The following is an 18,508-nucleotide window of genomic DNA, read 5'->3' as shown; positions in this document are numbered from 1 at the left end:
GGGGTAGAGAGGCGTCGGGCACGGGGGGTTGGCGGGCAGCCTGGTTCTGAGCAGATCGGCATTGGCCATGCCGCTTCTTTTTCTTGCTGGGGCCTTGGTGCCCACGGGGCTGCCCACCACCCGCGGTACCCGAGGCAGGGAGAGCGACCGCGGACAAGGCATGCGGCGGGACGTACGGCCTGGCGGGAGCGGCCGGTGTCAGAGCAGGATGGCGCGGGAAGGGAGGACGCGGCTGTCGGGGAGGAGTCGGGGAGCGCGCGTGGCGCCGCGACGGAGAGGGAGAGCGGTGGCGGGGATGCCAGCTACCCGAGGTGGGAGGTGGGGAGCGCGAGAGGCCACGCTGTGAGGGGCGGTCGGGAGACCGGCGAGCATCACGACGTTCATCCCGGGCAGGCTGGCGGGGGGCGTCGCGGTCGCGGCCGCGGAGCTCGCAACGCATGTCCGCTTAGCGACGGAGCGCGTCGGGGAAGTGCGGGGCTCGTCGTACCGCCGCTTGCGCCCGGCATCCCCCTCATCCCAAGCACGGGACATGGCCGGGGCAGCAGAGGGGCCGGAGAGTGGGGAGGGGGGAGTGGTCGCAGTGGGGACCGGCAGAACGACAGGCTGGGTCGGGAGGGCGGTTGGGTGGGGAGCAGGACGGAGAGGGAATCCATAAGGTAGCCAAATAGCAGGCGCGGGTGTGGTGGGCCTAGGGCAAGGAGTCGGCCCAAAGACCGGGGACCGGCCCAACAGGCCCATCCCCACGGGCGCGCCCAGAGAGCGGCGAACCGGGCTGGCCACCAGGCCTTGGCGGCCTACCGGCCCACGGCCCAAGATCCCAGGGCCCATCGGGAGGGTACCCGCGCGGAGGGTTTCCCCTCAACGTGCAGGCGCCGCCGCCACCGTAGTGATGGCCGGGGAGGGAGGTTGCCGGTCAACCCGAAGACGGCGGAGCAAGCTGGTCGCCTGGACTTGGAGGGCGGAAGACCCGAAGCAAGCAATAAACGGCCGGAACGACGATGAACGAGCGAAGGAAGTAGCCGGCCGGTCGGGGAGCATGAGGGTCGGGCCGAGACTTGCCGGACGGGAGGGAGAGCGCGGCGCGGACGGGCGCCACGTAATCCGAGCGGGACCGAAGTCCGAGCGGCCGGTGACCCCCCATGACCTGTGGCGGCGCACTCTCGATCCAGTCCCCTACAAAGCACCATCCTTTGTGTCGGTCGTCAACCACATCGGTGGCAGCCTCCGCGAGCCCGTGCCCGATCCTCGCGCGTGGGAGGAAGGGGCGAGGGCCGCGATGGACGGCACAGCAGACGCGGCGAGAGCCAGGCAGCGAGGGGAAGAAGAGGGGACGCGGGGCGAGCGTCGGCGGAGGAGGCGTCCTCGTCCGCGAGGTCAGCCCACCGGATCCGTGCCGGCGCAGTCCCTTGCGGGGCGGTAGCGAGGGACCGGGTGGGCGAGAGGAGCAACGGAGAGGAGGGAGCTGACGCGGAGCAGGTGGCGGGGGCGGCATCCGGCCGAAGCGCGAGCGAGTCGCCCGGGGGCGCAGTCGCAGGAGCCATCCGCACCAGCATCTCTCTAGACATATTATCTTCAATTCTTGATTATCATATACAGACAAAGGGTGATGAAAAGAAAGGTGAAATGAGAACCTTACATTTTTTTTAAGTAAGAGGGTGTTTGGATACGTTTTAGTCCCATGACTAAAAGTAGTGAGACTAAAATTTGCTAGCCTCACCCATGCTTGGATCCAAATACTAAAGAGACTAAAAATCAAGTTAATGAGCATTTATTATCCTTCAATCCCTTCAATCCAGAACTCGCATGTGTTAAAGGAGAGGAGTTAAATGAGGAGAGAAAAGACTATTTCATATTTTAGTAGGTTTCCTCTGACTAAAAAATTTTAGCCTCAAAACTAGTCATAGCCTCTCTTTAGTCAGGGGTGCTTGAAACTTTAGCCTCTAAAAGAGACTAGGATCCAAGCATCCTCTAAGTAGAGATTACTCTCTCGTCTAGGTGTGTAAGTCATCTTACGTAAACCAAATAATCCCAAAACACTTAGACGCGATGCATTCATTTCTACCCCATTTCTTGTTTCTTAACATATTAATCAATAAGAGATGAGAGATGTGCATGCTTTTAATGACTTGAGACTACCAAATACGACATGCAGTGGTTAGTTTATTGCATGCAATGCTATTAATTAGCAAATAAACATTAAGGTCTCTCGTTTTCCCTACTCCTTGGTCACCGTACACAACCTAAGATGACTTACTCAACCAGATGGAGGGAGTAGTGTTCTTGTGCGGCGAAGCACTATAATAAAGGACAGTAGATTTTTCTGGTTTTTTGGTCCATCCACATTAATAATATAACAATTGAAATTTTCTCCTGTTATTGGGCCTCAGAAAACACATTGATTAGTTTTATTAAATAGTCTCACCTCACTCCCCTTACATCCAATTGGGCCAGTTTATATAAATATTTATGTTTTCTAGGTAGACACATCCACCTCCCGATTAAATATGTGAACCGATTAAATATGTGAACCGAAGGGTGATAGAAAAACAAGGAAAGAGAATCAGTATTCTTGAGATGCATCCATAATTAAAGGAGGAAGATGCCCTTTGGAGCACAAATTAAAACGGGATTATGAATATAGGGGACTGACTATATAGTTCATGGAAAACATTAATAATCATCTGACTTACCTTTCTCTCTTGTAAGCCTCCTTCTCTACGTGCCACGTGCCGCGTCAGGCTGCGGCTGCCCACCGCTTCGCTCCAACCTTATCTCATCTCTAAAACGCAGCTCCTCCACTCATTTCTTCTTTTCTTTCTTCCTCTTACATCCCATCACCAAGAGATTAGCCATGCCGAGCAGCCGAGCACCACCACAACAGCTAGGAAGATGGAAGAGCTTTGACGCCGGCCGTCGGCACCAACAGCCGGAGCTCCTCCGTTGCATCGCAGGAGGCGGCATAGTTGCAAAGCAGCGCCCATTGAGGGGAGCCATGGTGAGCACCACCACAGCAGCGGGGGAACCGGGAGGTGCTGCCGGCGATACGAAACGGCGCTCGTTGACGAACGCCGGTGCTGCAACGCACCAACGCGTCGATGGCCGCCAGTATGCGACACAACAACTTGTCCACGGCCATCACGGTGCGTTGCAACCTCGTCCGTGATGCAATGTAACCTTGCGTGCCGTTGCAGTACTCGAGCGACGGCGGGGGAGCTGCAATGGAGCGCTCGACGCCGACGGCGGAGCTGCAATGGAGATGCTCGACGCAGGCGCGGAGCTGCAATGGAGCGCTCGACACCGACGGCGGAGCTGCTCGACGCAGGCGGCGGAGCTGCATTGGAGCGCTCGACGCAGGCGGCGGAGCTGCAATGGGGCTGCAAGTCGTCGGCTACGGAGCTGCAATGGAGCGCGTCGGGTCCCGGTGCTGCATCGCTGCGCTTGTGGCTGGCTTGGTGCAGCGTCGCCGGCGCCTCTTTGGGGGGGGGGGGGGGGGGGGCATTGCAGTGAAGCGCTGCTGCCACGCCTTGGGTCTACGGTGTTGCCATGACCGGCGGCGGTAATGCGTTTGCAAGGCGAGAAATGACGCTGGGCCGAGCCTGGTGCTGCAAACGAGCGCGGCATGGCGGCTACGACTACGAGCTAGTTCAGGGCCGCTCGCCGGAGCTTTTTTTTCGAAAGTACGCCAATGACGTATCTTAGCTTTACAGAAGGCAGAAAGTTTAGTTACAAGACGCCGTTACAAGATGCGAACATTCCCAATGACACACCAGCTCCACACCAACTAAATGCACTATGACTACTCTCTCACAAATTGATCTAAGGCTGCTGGCCATAGTGGGGGTAACATAAGTAGTATCATGCACTTGGGACTTGTAAACATGCTTATGTGACAGACAATTAAAAAAGAAAGAGATGGTCATAGTAATATAGGTAGATACTGTAACATAATAAATGTGATGCTATTATGTTCATGCATGACAATAAATGAGACCACCTATGATACTTATCTATGATACTATGCACTATAAAGGTAGTAACATAGACTAGTAACATATGCATGTTACTAGTCTAAGTTACTCCCCACTATGACCAGCCTCTGACTCCGAATCCTGCCGCTCTCCAATCCTTGCTCTCCAATCCTTAATGCCTTGGAGTACTTGCTCAACTAACTGTGGGGGTGTTTTTTGTTGATGTGGTCGGTTGAACACTCTAGCATTCCTTTGCTTCCACAACGCCCAAGTCATCCCTATGATGAAGGAGTCGAATCCTCGGATGGCCCTTCCTGTGAGATTTCGTCGTTGCTGGAGCCACCAGTCTTGGAACCTGCTCAAGTTCGTCGGGAGGTCGATGTTTATCTGGAAGATGTCGAAGCATCGGTGCCAAACCTCCCTATCATAGACACATTAGACAAGAATGTGGTCTACGTTATCCTCCTCTTGCAGGCAAGTGAAGCAGGCAGAGGGCTGATCTTGCAAACCATGTCGTGCTCGCCTATCCGAAGTCCATAATCTGCTCTGCACCGCTCCCGGAGCTCACCGCACCTATCTCAGGGATCCCGTGTGCGTGGGGATTTTTTTTGATTTGGCAGCGACGCGAGGAAGACGAGGCCACGCGCGGCGTGCTCGTCCGTGCGTGAGAGCGACGCGGTCTAAGTTGACCGATCTAACGTATCAAGGGCTTTTGATCGGACGGTTGGAACCTGATGATTCGTAGCAGACGCCATAGTACATCGATAAAACTCCTTGATCCATTTTGTCCGCCAATCTATTTCTTTTTCCTTGGGGTCAAAAAATATCTCTATTGTTCTTCGCTTCTTGCATGAGTTATTGTTATTATTAATAATTGATTTGTAAAATTAATGGCAGATTGGTGTAATTTCACTGAATTCGAATTGTTTTATTTTGGGGCTATAAATTCTATAACTTTTTTGTTGAAACTCAGGATATGCATGAAAGCTCTACAAAAGGACGACAGTGGTCAATACGCAGGTAGTATCAACAATTCAGCACGTAATCTAATACTCCATACCAGACACACACACACACACACACATACACATGCATCAGGTTTAGGGTTCACAAAATCCACTCACGGATATCGCTAGCAAAAGTAGCAAGGGCACCATAACACGCTTGTGACTGAACCGCGGAGCTCACGTGACCAGTGGCGGAGCTTGAGCCGAAACTATGGGGGGCTGTGGGCTGGAGCGGGGGCAAATGTACTATTTTAGCTGATTTTTAGTTGAAAACATGCCTAATACAAAGAAATATATACTCCCTCCGTTCCTAAATATTTGTCTTTCTAGAGATTTCAACAAGTAACTACATACGGAGCAAAATGAGTGAATCTACATTTTAAAATATGTCTACATACATCCGTATGTTGTTTTCATTTGAAATGCCTAGAAAGACAAATATTTGGGAACGGAGAGAGTAGATGTTTTCTTGTGAGCTGGGGGGGGGGGGGGGGGGGGCCATGGCCCAGGTTGGCCCTCAAGAAGCTCCGCCACTGCACGTGACCTCAACGGTTCTTCTTGAAGGCGTCCCGGAGGACGGACTGCGAGCAGAGCACCGTCTCGCCGCCACGCTTGATCGCGTGCAGATGGCACAGTGCGCGGCCGGCGACCTTCCACGCAAAGCCGCACAATGTAGCCTTGTTCTGTCTCCGCGCATACTCGTAGACGATCTGGTAGATGGCGCAGGCCTCGCCAAACACCTCGTTGTAGTTCCTCAGGCTGTCGTCGAACTCCTCCGCGTCGTACAGCATCTGTAAGGGTAACCGGGTCAGAGTTTTTCACGGGAGCCAATCTCTGCATATTGACTACGCAGGATGCTCACCCGCCTATACTTCTGGTAAAGCTTCGTAAACCCCGCGTCTCTCTCTTCTTTGCTGTACTTCTTATTGTACTTCTTATCGCAGAGGGCTGTGCTCTCTCCTCGATATTCGTCGTAAAGCCTTTTCCACTCCTCCTTGCGCTCTTTGGTTACCCCCACGGCCACCTCTGTAAAGCACGCCAGGGGCGATATATCTGAAAAACATAATGGATATGGGAAACATATCAAGGGTAGGCACAGTCATGATTGTGTGCATCATGATGATGCAGAGACCGGGGCGGCGTGAACCCATATTCAACAAAAGAAAAGATAAGCAGAGTCTGAAAAGGTGGATTCGTGTATGCCACACCCAATCAATGTCATGATAGCAGAGTCTACGGAAAACAACTTAACCTATTGTAACAGAGTTCTGTTAAAATCTTTTCAAAAGCTATGAATACTAGGGTTTCCCCTATATGTGACAGAATTATCTCTCAAAACCAAGTTGGGTTTATTAAAGGGAGATTTATACTAGAAAGTGTGGTCATGGCTCATGAAGTGATTCATGAGATCCATAGAACTGGCTCTAGTGGCCTGGTGTTAAAGTTGGATTATGAAAAAGTCTATGATAAGGTGAATTGGGATTTCCTTGTGGAAATGCTTAAATCTAGAGGTTTTGGTGAGAAATGGATAGGTTGGGTCTGTAATTGCCTTCATCAAGGGACTTTTGCCGTTAAAATTAATGATACTATAGGTCCTCATTTTGTGGGAGGGAAAGGTCTAAAGCAAGGTGACCCTTCCTCCCCTCTCCTCTTTAACTTAGTGGCTGATGTTTTTTCTAAAATGTTGAAGAAAACTACTAGCCATAATTTGATTAAAGGGCTTATGCCTCATGTGGTGCCTGGCGGTGTGGTCAGCTTGCAATATGCTGATGACACCCTGCTTTTCTTAGATGCCTCTATTGATCATGCTAGAAACTTAAAATGGATCTTAGCTTGTTTTGAAAAACTGTCTGGTCTTTGCATCAACTTTCATAAAAGTGACTTGCATACCATCAATATTGATGAGGAGACTGCTAATGAGTTTGCCCAAATTTTCTGTTGCCAAATTGGGGAATTCCCTTTTAAATATCTTGGTGTCCCCTTACACTTCAAAAAACTCAGGAGAAAGGATATCCAACCTATTATTGATAGAATTATCAGAAATATTGCTGGGTGGTTGGGGAGAAATCTTTCTTATAGAGGAAAATTGATCTTACTTACCACTTGCATTGCTAGTATTCCTTCTTACTTAATGTCCATTATGAAATTCCCTAAGTGGGCAATTGATGCTATTACTTCTCAAATGTCTCACTTTTTCTGGGGTGATGTTGGGGATATCATAAATATCATCTAGCCAAATGGGGGCTGATCTCTCAAAAGAAAGAGTGGGGTGGTTTGGGTGTCCCTGATCTTAGGGAGTTTAATATGTCTCTACTTGCTGCTTGGAGCAAACGTTTCTTTGATGATAGAGATAGTGAGTGGAAGAAACTGCTTAGATATAAATATAATGTGGACAGGCCAAATATCCTTTGGTCCAAAACTGGGGTGGGCTCTCCTTTCTGGAAGAGCTTTACCAGGGCCTTTTCTACTGCCAAGACCTTCTATAGGTGGATCCCTGGGGATGGGAGAAATATTTCTTTCTGGCATGATACTTGGGTGGGTGATTTTTCACTCAAGACTAGATTTTGGGATATGTTTGTTATTTGTCAGCAACAAGATGCCTCTTTGGCCCAGGTTTGGGATGGGGAAAACTTGCAGCTGACCTTTAGGAGATGTGTAAATGAGGCTACTCTGTGCTCCTGGAATGAGATGCTCAGTGTGATTAAAGGTGTTGCTTTATCCAACATGGCTGACAAACCTGTGTGGACTTTAGAAAGTAAAGGAGTGTATTCAGTGAAATCTGTGTATAAGATGATCAATTGGGGGGGGGGGGGGAGTGGTCTCTATCTGGAGAGATTTTATTTGGAGAATTAGAGTCCCACCTAATATCCATGTGTTCCTTTGGTTAATAGTGCATAACAAGAGTCTAACTAGGGATAATCTGGCTAAACGCCAACATGTGGAGGACCTGACGTGTGTCTTCTATGGTGAAGCTGAAAGTATCCATCACCTATTTTTTGAGTGTGTGGTGGCCCGACAAGTGTGGCTTGTGATTTCTAATTGCACTAAGATGCATGTGCCTGAATCGTTTGAATCTTTTATTCCTTTTTGGAAGAAGAAAAAATGCTATGATGCAATTAATCTGATCTCTGCTGCTACCTTATGGAGCTTATGGTTGTTTCGGAATGAATTTGTGTTTCAGGGAAGAAAATGACGAAGTATCAAGTGTGTTCTGGAACTGGTGGGGAGGCATATCCATCAATGGAAGATCTTGTGTGTGGACTCCCAAGCTATGCTACTCCTCCAATGCTTGAAGCTGCTCGACCATCATCACGGGGAGTTGCTTAGGATTGCCTGGCGTGTAGATGGCCCTACGGGGATTTCATAGCTTGTGCTTTGCTTTTCCTATAGGGGCCTGAAACTCAGTTATCTTGTGTGTGTGTTCACACTTTTAGTTGCATTGTCTGTAATAATTCTGCTACGGCTACTTCTGGCTGGAGCCCAGAGCTGTTAACAGTATGCTTTGGTTGCCTTTGCTTTTTCAATAAAATGTTGGGGCAGGGGGGCAACCCCTTTCATTTCAAAAAAGAGTGTATACAGAAGTAATTAGAAATACGTGTACACCTATGTCTCAATGTCCTTGGGTACTAACTTCTATGATCTACTCCCTCCGTTCCTAAATACTTGTCTTTCTAGAGATTTCAACAAGTGACTACATACGGCGCAAAATGAGTGAATCTACACTTTAAAATATGTCTACATACATTCGTATGTTGAGTCCATTTGAAATGCCTAGAAAGACAAGTATTTGGGAACGGAGGGAGTAGTATTCTAGCACGTGCTAGGCTATACTTCTCTACTGTAATCTCTGGTTACATAACGTGTGATTAGTAAGGAACTAAGGATCCATTTCAAAGAAGGTAGAGCCACAGAGCTATACACAAAAGGAACTGGCATGAGCAAACTGGACATGGCAACTTACTGATTGGAGGAATATCTTTAGACTGCTCTGACAATGCTTTTGCTTCGTCATAGATTTGTCCGAGCACGGACGTTGAATGGTAGGACCGATCATCTCCTTTTTCCATATAGTGGGGATATTTTTTGACCCTCAGTGCATCGGGGACATCGACCTATTTGAAAGATAGGCGGAGAAGGGAAGATTAAACACCAGTTAAAGTAGAATAAGGGGTCTTATTTTACAAATGATATCAAAATTATTATACTACCAAAATTGAAATCTACATCATGTCATCCTTCTCGGCATTAGAGACTTGCAATGTTTCACATGCCAACTAAATCGAATAATTGACAAACCAGTAATAGTCAACTCTGCAACGACATTATTTAGCATCATTTTGGATATATTCTTTAGGTAATCATCATGGACATGTTATCACTAGCTAAGGAACTCTTCCGGACAGACAAATGGCTCAGTGGGCAATACATGGCACTGGCGGTGCTGCCAGTAGTTGGGACATGCAGGAGAAGTATACAACCAGAGAATTTTTATGTTCATACTTTATAACTGCCTTGTGACGGTTTTGATCTCCTATGAATCATTTTTATTTCCCTCCATGTTAATATATTTCTTCAGTAGGGCTCTCCCTACTGTTCCCATACAAAAATTCATTAGCACCAGGGCAATTAAACTTTTGATATGATAGCATGCAAAAGAATCTGACTGCACCTAAATTCAACTACAACTGGATTCCCCTAATTCTTCACCAAATTTTGCCTCTAATTGGATTCTGAGCTGGACACCACATGATAGCATGCAAAAGAATCTACAACTGCACCTAGATTACTAACCCTTGTGGACTTTCCTTCCTGAGCTGGACGCCACAAAACAGCCTTTTCAGATATTAAACCACAAACCAGCTAATAACAGCACATGGACAGTAAGAAAACTAAAGGACGACGGAACTACAACGCAAATGAGATCAGGATTGAAAATAACCTTGATCCCTGTCTTGGGGGCATCCAGAGACTCATAGTATATGTCAACTAAGTCAAGCGTCTTATCCTTTATTTCCATTCCGCGTTTGTTTTCTTGAACTTGACCTGCCAAAAGTTGATCCATGTATACCAGCCAACAATCTGCAGCTGTACCTATCGTATAACTGAAGCGAGAATAAACTCAAATCATGTTCGACAATATTACTTGTACAATTCATATGTATTGATAAAGCCTACAAAATGGTCACTGAAAAGTAGACAGTTAACGCATACTGATCAGATCTGATGTCCACATATGCATCTTGCTAATAATAATGATATCCATCTCAAATATAGTACTAAGTGGTCGTATATATAGTTATGTACTACTGAACTAATATACTATTTCAAAGATGACGAATGACTAAATCATTATATTACGTAAAGATGAAATCAGACTAATTTGTAAACATAACACACACCAAATAGTCAAAATCGAGAACTAAATGTACGAGCTGAGAGGATTTCGGAAGGATAGTACATGCCAAGTTTCATTAAAAAAAAAGAGCACATAAGATTTTACTCGTTTCAGTTCTCGACTAGCCTTGATGTTGACTCACAAAATGAAAATGCTAGTGGCAGTAGTAGTAATTTACAAAATTTTCTATATGTATTAACAAAAAATTAAACATCATCAATAATTATACAAATAATTCATTTTTTAACATTATAAGATAAGACAATATCCAGCCTTGTAGGTTTTGCCAGGCAATAACATAATCATAAGATAATAATACCTGGGTACAAATCTACTTTTCAAAAATTCTTTGAACAACAGGCTTTCCAGCTGGGGTCCATCATAATGCTGAGGATTCTTTTGTTCGACTTTTTTTGGTGGGTTTCTCGGAACCCATGCTTCAGATGGTCTGAAGTGCTCAAGTAACTGAAAAGGTCATTTGTGCAAGCAAAGTGATAATTCTGCAGAATGATGACATACAAAGATGTTTGGTGCTAAATGACAATCTGCTCCTAAATATCACTATTTTATTTGTTGTTAATATACAATATAAAGTAAGAATAACGATGTCTTTGGGTGTTGTAAGAAATAAATGGCCCCAGAGGCACACAAGCCTAACTCTGCTCACTTATTAAGTTAAAGAAACCACAACATGTGCATCAGAAGTACACATTATATTCCTAAATATCATAATATAATTTTTGAAAAACATAGTAGATATATTGTATAAATTGGCAGAAACCATCCACATTAAATCGTAATACAAACATGCAATTGAGCTGAGATAAACAAGCAATGCACGTGGTAAGTAGTAATATGATTTCAACTATCAGAAACAATATCGCAAATTCCAGCCTTTTGATGGAAGAAAAATATAATATACTAGCAATAAGTGTTCTCCAGTGGATTCCATTGGTAAGCAGATATAATTGAAATGAATAGTTCACTGCAAAATGCTAGGAAAAAATAAACCTACCTGGGGATTTCTTGATACAAAGTACATATCACCGTCGAAGTCGCTGTTAGCCATCTCGTCAGCCAAAGACCGTGGACCAGAAATAGGAAATATTATAACATATTTGGAAAATCCTACAATCTCCTTCTCCAAATTAGGAATTGGAGTTGCAGTTAACACATGTATATCGCCAAAATGTAACCCAGGATTTGTATAGACAAGAACATCTCCAGAAATTTGTCCATTCTCGCTGTTTAATGAAATAAAATAGTTAGAAAAATATAATTTGACACTTCGCTTTGGAATGATCTCGAAAAGGTTTGCTATCAACATTAATTAAATGCAGTACGCTTCTAGAAGTCCCACATTCTGTGGGAACCTGATAATACATTATTAGTATAATGTACTCCCTCTGTCCCAAATGTAAGATCATTTTTGACACTATGATAGTGTCAAAAATGGTCTTACATTATGAGATGGAGGGAGTATTACATATCGTTCAGTAACCATGAAGCCAGAATCCAGACAATATAATTAAAAATTTGTTGCTGAACATACTGCTTCAGCTATTCTAGTACTACTAGAAGGACAGTCAAACTACTGATGGCTCGACATCTTCATGATATGAAATAGTATGAAACCATCTACGCTAAGGTTAAGTACAAAACTGCAGGGTATTCAATAACAAGACTTGATGTTCTACAGTAAAGCCTACATACATAAGTTCGAAAGATGGTATAAGTTGGTATGTCAACATTAAAAGAGTAATCCGAAGTTGCACACAAGAGTTCGAATGTAAAAAATTCTGAAACAAACTATGCATGTACATTTTGTATCATTTGTGTGCGCATAAAATTTCATGAAAAAAATTACAACCAGTATTACAAAGTAAGTTAAGTGCTTAGAACTGCTTCTCTTAGAGCACTGCTTGTTTTTTCAGGACACGAAACTTGTCTTCTTTTATGAAACTTTAAACTCGCATAAATGACAAGATGTACATGTGTGAACAAATTCAGAAGTTTATGAAATTTGTAACTTTTTTTGCGAATTTATCGTTCAGAAGGCGATTAAGGAGAAGAAAGATTGTTTTGGATGCCTATACCTGGATAGGAGTGCAGACAACATAGAAAAGAACAAGATGGTGAAGAAGAACGCAAAGCGAGCTGTCAGTGAAGCAAGGGGTCGGGCGTATGAGAGCATCTACCAATGGCTAGGCACGAAGGAAGGCGAAAGGGACATCTACAAGATGGCCAAGATCCGCGAGAGGAAGACGAGGGATGTTGGCCAAGTCAAATGCATCAAGGATGGAGCAGACCAACTCCTGGTGAAGGACGAGGAGATTAAGCATAGATGGCGGGAGTACTTTGACAAGCTGTTCAATGGGGAGAATGGGAGTTCTACCATTGAACTGGACGACTCCTTTGATGAGACCATCGTGCGTTTTGTGCGGCGGATCCAGGAGTCTGAGGTCAAGGAGGCCTTAAAAAGGATGAAAGGAGGCAAGGCAATGGGCCCTGATTGTATCCCCTTTGAGGTGTGGAAAGGCCTCGGGGACATAGTGATAGTATGGCTAACCAAGCTTTTCAGCCTCATTTTTCTGGCAAACAAGATGCCAGAAGAATGGAGATGGAGTATATTAGTACCAATCTTCAAGAACAAGGGGGATGTTCAGAGTTGTACTAATTACCGTGGAATTAAGCTGATGAGCCATACAATGAAGCTATGGGAGAGAGTCATTGAGCACCGCTTAAGAAGAATGACAGGCGTGACCAAAAATCAGTTTCATGCCTAGGAGGTCGACCATGGAAGCCATTTTCTTGGTACGACAACTTATGGAGAGCAAAAGAAGGACTTGCATATCGTGTTCATTGACTTGGAGAAGGCCTATGATAAGATACCACGAAATGTCATGTGGTGGGCCTTGGAGAAACACAAAGTCGCAGCAAAGTACATTACCCTCATCAAGGACATGTACGATAATGTTGTAACAAGTGTTCGAACAAGTGATGTTGACATTGATGACTTCCCGATTAAGATAGGACTGCACCAGAGGTCAGCATTGAGCCCTTATCTTTTTGCCTTGGTGATGGATGAGGTCACAAGGGATACACAAGGAGATATCCCATGGTGTATGCTCTTTGCGGATGATGTGGTGCTAGTCGGCGATAGTCGGATGGGGGTAAATAGGAAGTTAGAGTTATGGAGACAAACCTTGGAATCGAAAGGGTTTAGGCTTAGTAGAACTAAAACCGAGTACATGATGTGTGGTTTCAATACTGCTAGGCGCGAGGAGGAGGAGGTTAGCCTTGATGGGCATGTGGTGCCTCAGAAGGACACCTGTCGATATTTGGGGTCAATGCTGCAGAAGGATGGGGGTATTGATGAAGACGTGAACCATCGAATCAAAGCTGGATGGATGAAGTGGCGCCAAACTTCTGGCATTCTCTGTGACAAGAGAGTGCCACAAAAGCTAAAAGACAAGTTCTACAGGGCGGCGGTTTGACCCGCAATGTTGTATGGCGGTGAGTGTTGGCCGACTAAAAGGCGACATGTTCAACAGTTAGGTGTGGCAGAGATGCATATGTTGAGATGGATGTGTGGCCAAACGAGGAAGGATCGAGTCCGGAATGATGATATACGAGATCGAGTTGGGTTAGCACCAATTGAAGAGAAGCTCGTTCAACATCGTCTGAGATGGTTTGGGCATATTCAGAGCAAGGCCTCCAGATGCTCCAGTGCATAGCGGACGGCTAAACCGTGCGGAGAATGTCAAGAGAGGTCGGGTAGACCGAATTTGACATGGGAGGAGTCCGTAAAGAGAGATCTTAAGGATTGGAGTATCACCAAAGCACTAGCTATGGATAGGGGTGCGTGGAAGCTTGCTATCCATGTGCCCGAACCATGAGTTGGTCGCGGGATCTTATGGGTTTCACCTCTAGCCTACCCCAACTTGTTTGGGACTAAAGGCTTTGTTGTTGTTGTTGTTGTTTGTTTGCGAATTTATAGTTCATCCTGGTAGTACAAGCTCCCAGCAGCCATTAGGCCACCCCTATAACAAACATGAAAAACTAATTTGAGATGAACCATTGTCTTGTTCATGTAAAACTGTGACTAAGATATTTTTAGATTCAAAAACTGTGACGGAGGAAGAATCAAAAAACATCAGGACGACATGGTGGATATTGGCAATATTGCTACAACTTACTGTATCACACAAACTTCATTGGGCTTTAGTGTCCCTGTAGGGTCTGATGTGCCCATCAGATAGTAACTCTCCTCAATAGGAATCCTTCCTAATTTGATTCCTTCTCTTTCTTCTCGAGTCATAAAAGCCAGCTGGTATTGCAAATATGCATCATCTTCAGGTTGAATTCCAGAAAGAATCATTCGTGCCGACATGGAATCATCCAAGTTGGCATGGTTATATGCAACTGCAAATAGGGGCCATGTTAACAGAAGCTCCAAGCCAATGCTTCAGTGTGACAAGGTATGACAAGGTACCATAGTCGGAAAGCCAAAGTTTCACATTAAAAAAAATACAACTCCTGCCATACATGACCAAAAGATCTATTCACAATATTTTTAACTGACCTTCGAGAGAATAACTAGCTTTATGACAGGCTTTCTCAACATCTTTTAGTGCCTTCCTTACAAGCTCCAAAAAATAATCTGCTGGAACCCCTCCATAGTGAAGCAGTGCGATTAAAAACCTTGATGTAAAGGCTCTTTTTGGATATTTGCTGAGAAAGAATAGTGTTCAAGTGTTAGCTAAAAGGAAAGGATTCCAACAGCTGTAGAAATTTTCATGGAAAAATCCGTACAATTAATGAAAGCATACTTCGATGGAAAAAACTTCCAAGGATTACCACTATAGAGAAATTAGATTTATGAATATTAGCTATATAAACCAATTCATCCCAAACAAAAGCAGTGGGTAAGCATGAACAACCCTACTCATGCATTAACACAGAACACTTGTTCGGCATATAAGCTCGAAGAAGGACACCTCCAGTAGCAGATTGATATCTTTGAGAAACTATTGTCTGACAACCAAATCAAAATGATTGGAGGGGGGGGGGGATGCTATGAATATCATCTCAAATTCCAAGTCAAATTTGGTTTTGAACAAGTTAGTTGGAACAAAGAGGAAATTTTTGTTGTGAACAGTGGGTTTGTAAGCTGTCCTCTTTTCCCTGTTCCTTTAAATTTATAGCATGTTATTGATTTCTATTTCTTGTTTGTTTGGTGGCAATTCCAATATGATCCTGGAACTGAACTTGCTTCCACAATTTGATGGGAGCTTTCCCAGCAGTTGCTCGAACCAAATTGGTTTGGATGTTTGCATTTACTGGATTTAAGCACAAGTCTACGTTGCTTACCTTGTACTAACTATTTCCAGTGAGTTAAAGGACTGCTCGTCCCGTAGATTTGGATCAGATGCTGTTTTGATCATTGACTGCCGTATCTTAATAGTTCCAGGAAGAAGCTGCAATAGAGAAGAATACAATTTACAGACTTCACTTAGAAGAATACAATTTAAAAATTCCACTTCCATGGAAAAAGTTCAGAAAATTGACAGTCCATAAGGTCAAGAAAAATGGTTTGCTTGCAAAAGAACCTAATTTTTTTTTGCTTCAACTCATCCATGATGATGACAATATAACAGAGAATTATAAATAATCTTTACTGTGAAGTTTGGTCATATTAATAGAACCAAATTTCAGGCCAATACAATAAATAAATATAACATAGATTGTACAAATAGAAGCATTTAAAGCACAAAAAGTATAATCAACAGAGATGATAAATAAGAAAGGTACTAATCAAGGTAACATTGCAAACAACCATTTGTTTATTGAACCTGCCATTTGCTAAACAACAACAAGCCTACTAAAACTTAAATTAAGTTATACGTACCCTTCTATCAACAAGAAGGGTTCCCTTTACAGCAAGTCCATTATAGAACATACGGATCTGCAAAAGTAGAGGCTAGAGAGAGGGAGCGAAAGAGCAATAAACTGATTAGTTAAATAATAGAGCATTTGAGAAGAAACAAATAAGCTCGTCATATCTTTCAGTCCAAGGATTACATAGCCCAACTAACGTTAACATGACATGGGCATCATCAACCTACTGATACATTTGTTAATGCAACTTGAAATGTCATCAAGGTATTTTTCAAGTGGAGGAAACTAATGTTGACATGACATTGCCATGCCAAACTCTTCAAGTTACCGAAAAAGGGTTTCCCCCCGCTTTGTATTCCAAAGCAAACCACCATTGACACATCGCAATGCTGGGGCGAGCAGCACATCAAGCCCAAAGAAAAAGAAGAAGAAAGGAAGAAAAAAACTAAAAACGGCAAAGATACAAGATACCAAAGGAGCCACTAACAAGACTCGAATACACCAAGCACAAGCTTGAACATCGAAGCCCTCGGCGAACAGGAGCCAACACACGCCGCGGCTGAGCCAAGGTAGATCCCGCTGCAGGAGGATTGTCACGCTCTGTCATCCCCCTTGGGCCAAGCCATCCGGTCCGCCATTCGTCTCTACCTCCGAAGAGAGCCCCCTGCCCTCTAGTCCTGGATCGGAGGACACTACGCCGTCGACAGGCAGAGTCGCTCACCCCTGAGCTCACATGACCAGGACCAACAGGTTGCCGGGAGGGGACGACAAACACAACGACCGCACCAGGCAGCCGCACCACCGAGCATCGCCAACGCCGCGCGCCGGCGCCAACATCACCGCAAGTGGCCGAGCATGGACACCACTGACGATATCCGGCAGCCACCTCCCATGCCAAGGCCTCGACCACCACTCCGTCGCACCAAGGTGGTGTATTCAAGAAGAAAAACGACGCCCGAGCGCCGTCACCACCCAATCCGTAGATTTGGGGCTTTCACCCGGGACGAGGAAGGGAGGGCGAGGGGGGGATTGCGAAGCCGCCTTCAAGAAGGGGAACGACGCCGGAGCACCGCCGGCATCGTGGCCGCAGAGAACAGCCAAGGGGTTTCCCCCAATCCATCCCCCGAGAGGAAGCACCATCGCCAGATCTGCTCCCAGGGCAAACGGGGAAGCCCCAGGAGCCAGCCACGCTCGCCGCCGATCCGCCGCCCACGCGGCCAGGAGCGGCGCACCCCGCATCTGCATTAGCCACCCGCCGAAGGGGGGCCGACGCGCTCCACCAGTGGCCGCCGCCACCACGCCAGGCGCCACCGCGCAGAACAGAGCACACCAAGCCCAACACGCCGCCGCCAGGCACCGGCCCCGCCACCGTTGTCCGCCGCCGCGCCGTCACGCCCTCGGCCAGCGCCATGCCGCCGCCCGCTGATCCCGACCCGCGTCGGCCCTAGTGAGCAGGGGGAAGGAAGGCCCCGCCGCCGCCGAGGCTGACCGGGCTTCGCCCGTCAGCGCGAGCCGGCGGCGGCGAGGGAGGAGTCGAGGAGGAGGGGGCCTGTTACCGGCGGCTAGGGTTTCCCCTCCGCGTCGCCCGCGGGAGCGACCGGGAGGGGAGGGGGGGGGGACTTTTCCCAACTCTTCAAGTTCAGTACAGGATTTTACAAGTGGAGGATAAATAACCTTCACAGAGATATTAAAATGTTTCCTGTATTAGCAAAAATAATAACCTTCACAGAGATCCAATATTTTTGTTAAAAAAACATATGATAACTGAGACAAGAAATCCAATCATTCTGTTAAACCATCCCCAAAAAACATTTATGTAAGAAAAGATAAAATAACTGGGAAAAACTAATTATACTGGAATATATCATGCAGATATGGGTAAAAAGAGAATCACACACTTGCAGGTCAGGTGTCCTCGAAAAGTTTCCCTTGACGACACTCGTCGGGCATTTATTGGCTATATCTTCTGAGATTAGGCCAGTCCCATCAGTGTGGATCAAAGGCTCCCCATGACTGAGAACAATGTTTCCGTTTCTATCCTGAAATATTCCACTAAATGTAAATGGTACAGTCAGGTACCAATTCAAAACATCAGAGAGGAAGAGAGATATTTACCTTGCAAGGTATGTCCTCGATAATTATAACATTAACCTTTGATAGGTCGTTGGCATCTAGTAGTGTTGTAGCTTTGGACAATACCAAAGCAAACCTGATGATTCAGTCAGAGAGCAACCACA

General features: G+C 45.8%; 2 protein-coding genes across 2 annotated transcripts in view; one reads left to right on the top strand and one right to left on the bottom strand.

Moving 5' to 3' along the window:
- The first annotated feature begins 2,687 nt into the window (after nucleotides 1-2,687).
- On the top strand, nucleotides 2,688-3,560 carry LOC123067425 (uncharacterized). Its single transcript, XM_044490224.1, has 2 exons — nucleotides 2,688-2,995; nucleotides 3,192-3,560. Exons 1-2 carry the CDS (start codon nucleotides 2,852-2,854, stop codon nucleotides 3,558-3,560), a joined length of 513 nt encoding a protein of 170 aa, XP_044346159.1. The 5' UTR covers nucleotides 2,688-2,851.
- Nucleotides 3,561-4,994: 1,434 nt separating this feature from the next.
- Nucleotides 4,995-18,508, bottom strand: part of LOC123069192 (probable RNA-dependent RNA polymerase 3) — a 30,564-nt gene continuing 17,050 nt past the window's right edge. The window contains exons 7-18 of the mRNA XM_044491977.1: nucleotides 18,387-18,480; nucleotides 18,170-18,310; nucleotides 16,282-16,353; nucleotides 15,744-15,850; nucleotides 14,956-15,104; nucleotides 14,570-14,795; nucleotides 11,386-11,614; nucleotides 10,690-10,835; nucleotides 9,915-10,077; nucleotides 8,937-9,087; nucleotides 5,838-6,028; nucleotides 4,995-5,766 (exon numbers count right to left, since the gene is read on the bottom strand). Of these exons, the coding sequence (XP_044347912.1) occupies nucleotides 5,521-5,766; nucleotides 5,838-6,028; nucleotides 8,937-9,087; nucleotides 9,915-10,077; nucleotides 10,690-10,835; nucleotides 11,386-11,614; nucleotides 14,570-14,795; nucleotides 14,956-15,104; nucleotides 15,744-15,850; nucleotides 16,282-16,353; nucleotides 18,170-18,310; nucleotides 18,387-18,480 (1,915 nt within the window). The 3' untranslated portion in view covers nucleotides 4,995-5,520. The remainder of the gene's footprint in view (nucleotides 5,767-5,837; nucleotides 6,029-8,936; nucleotides 9,088-9,914; nucleotides 10,078-10,689; nucleotides 10,836-11,385; nucleotides 11,615-14,569; nucleotides 14,796-14,955; nucleotides 15,105-15,743; nucleotides 15,851-16,281; nucleotides 16,354-18,169; nucleotides 18,311-18,386; nucleotides 18,481-18,508) is intronic.

The sequence above is a fragment of the Triticum aestivum genome, chromosome 3B (assembly GCF_018294505.1).
Source record: "Triticum aestivum cultivar Chinese Spring chromosome 3B, IWGSC CS RefSeq v2.1, whole genome shotgun sequence".
NCBI classification, from domain to species: Eukaryota; Viridiplantae; Streptophyta; class Magnoliopsida; order Poales; family Poaceae; genus Triticum; species Triticum aestivum.
This window is presented reverse-complemented; position numbering and strand designations above follow the sequence as displayed.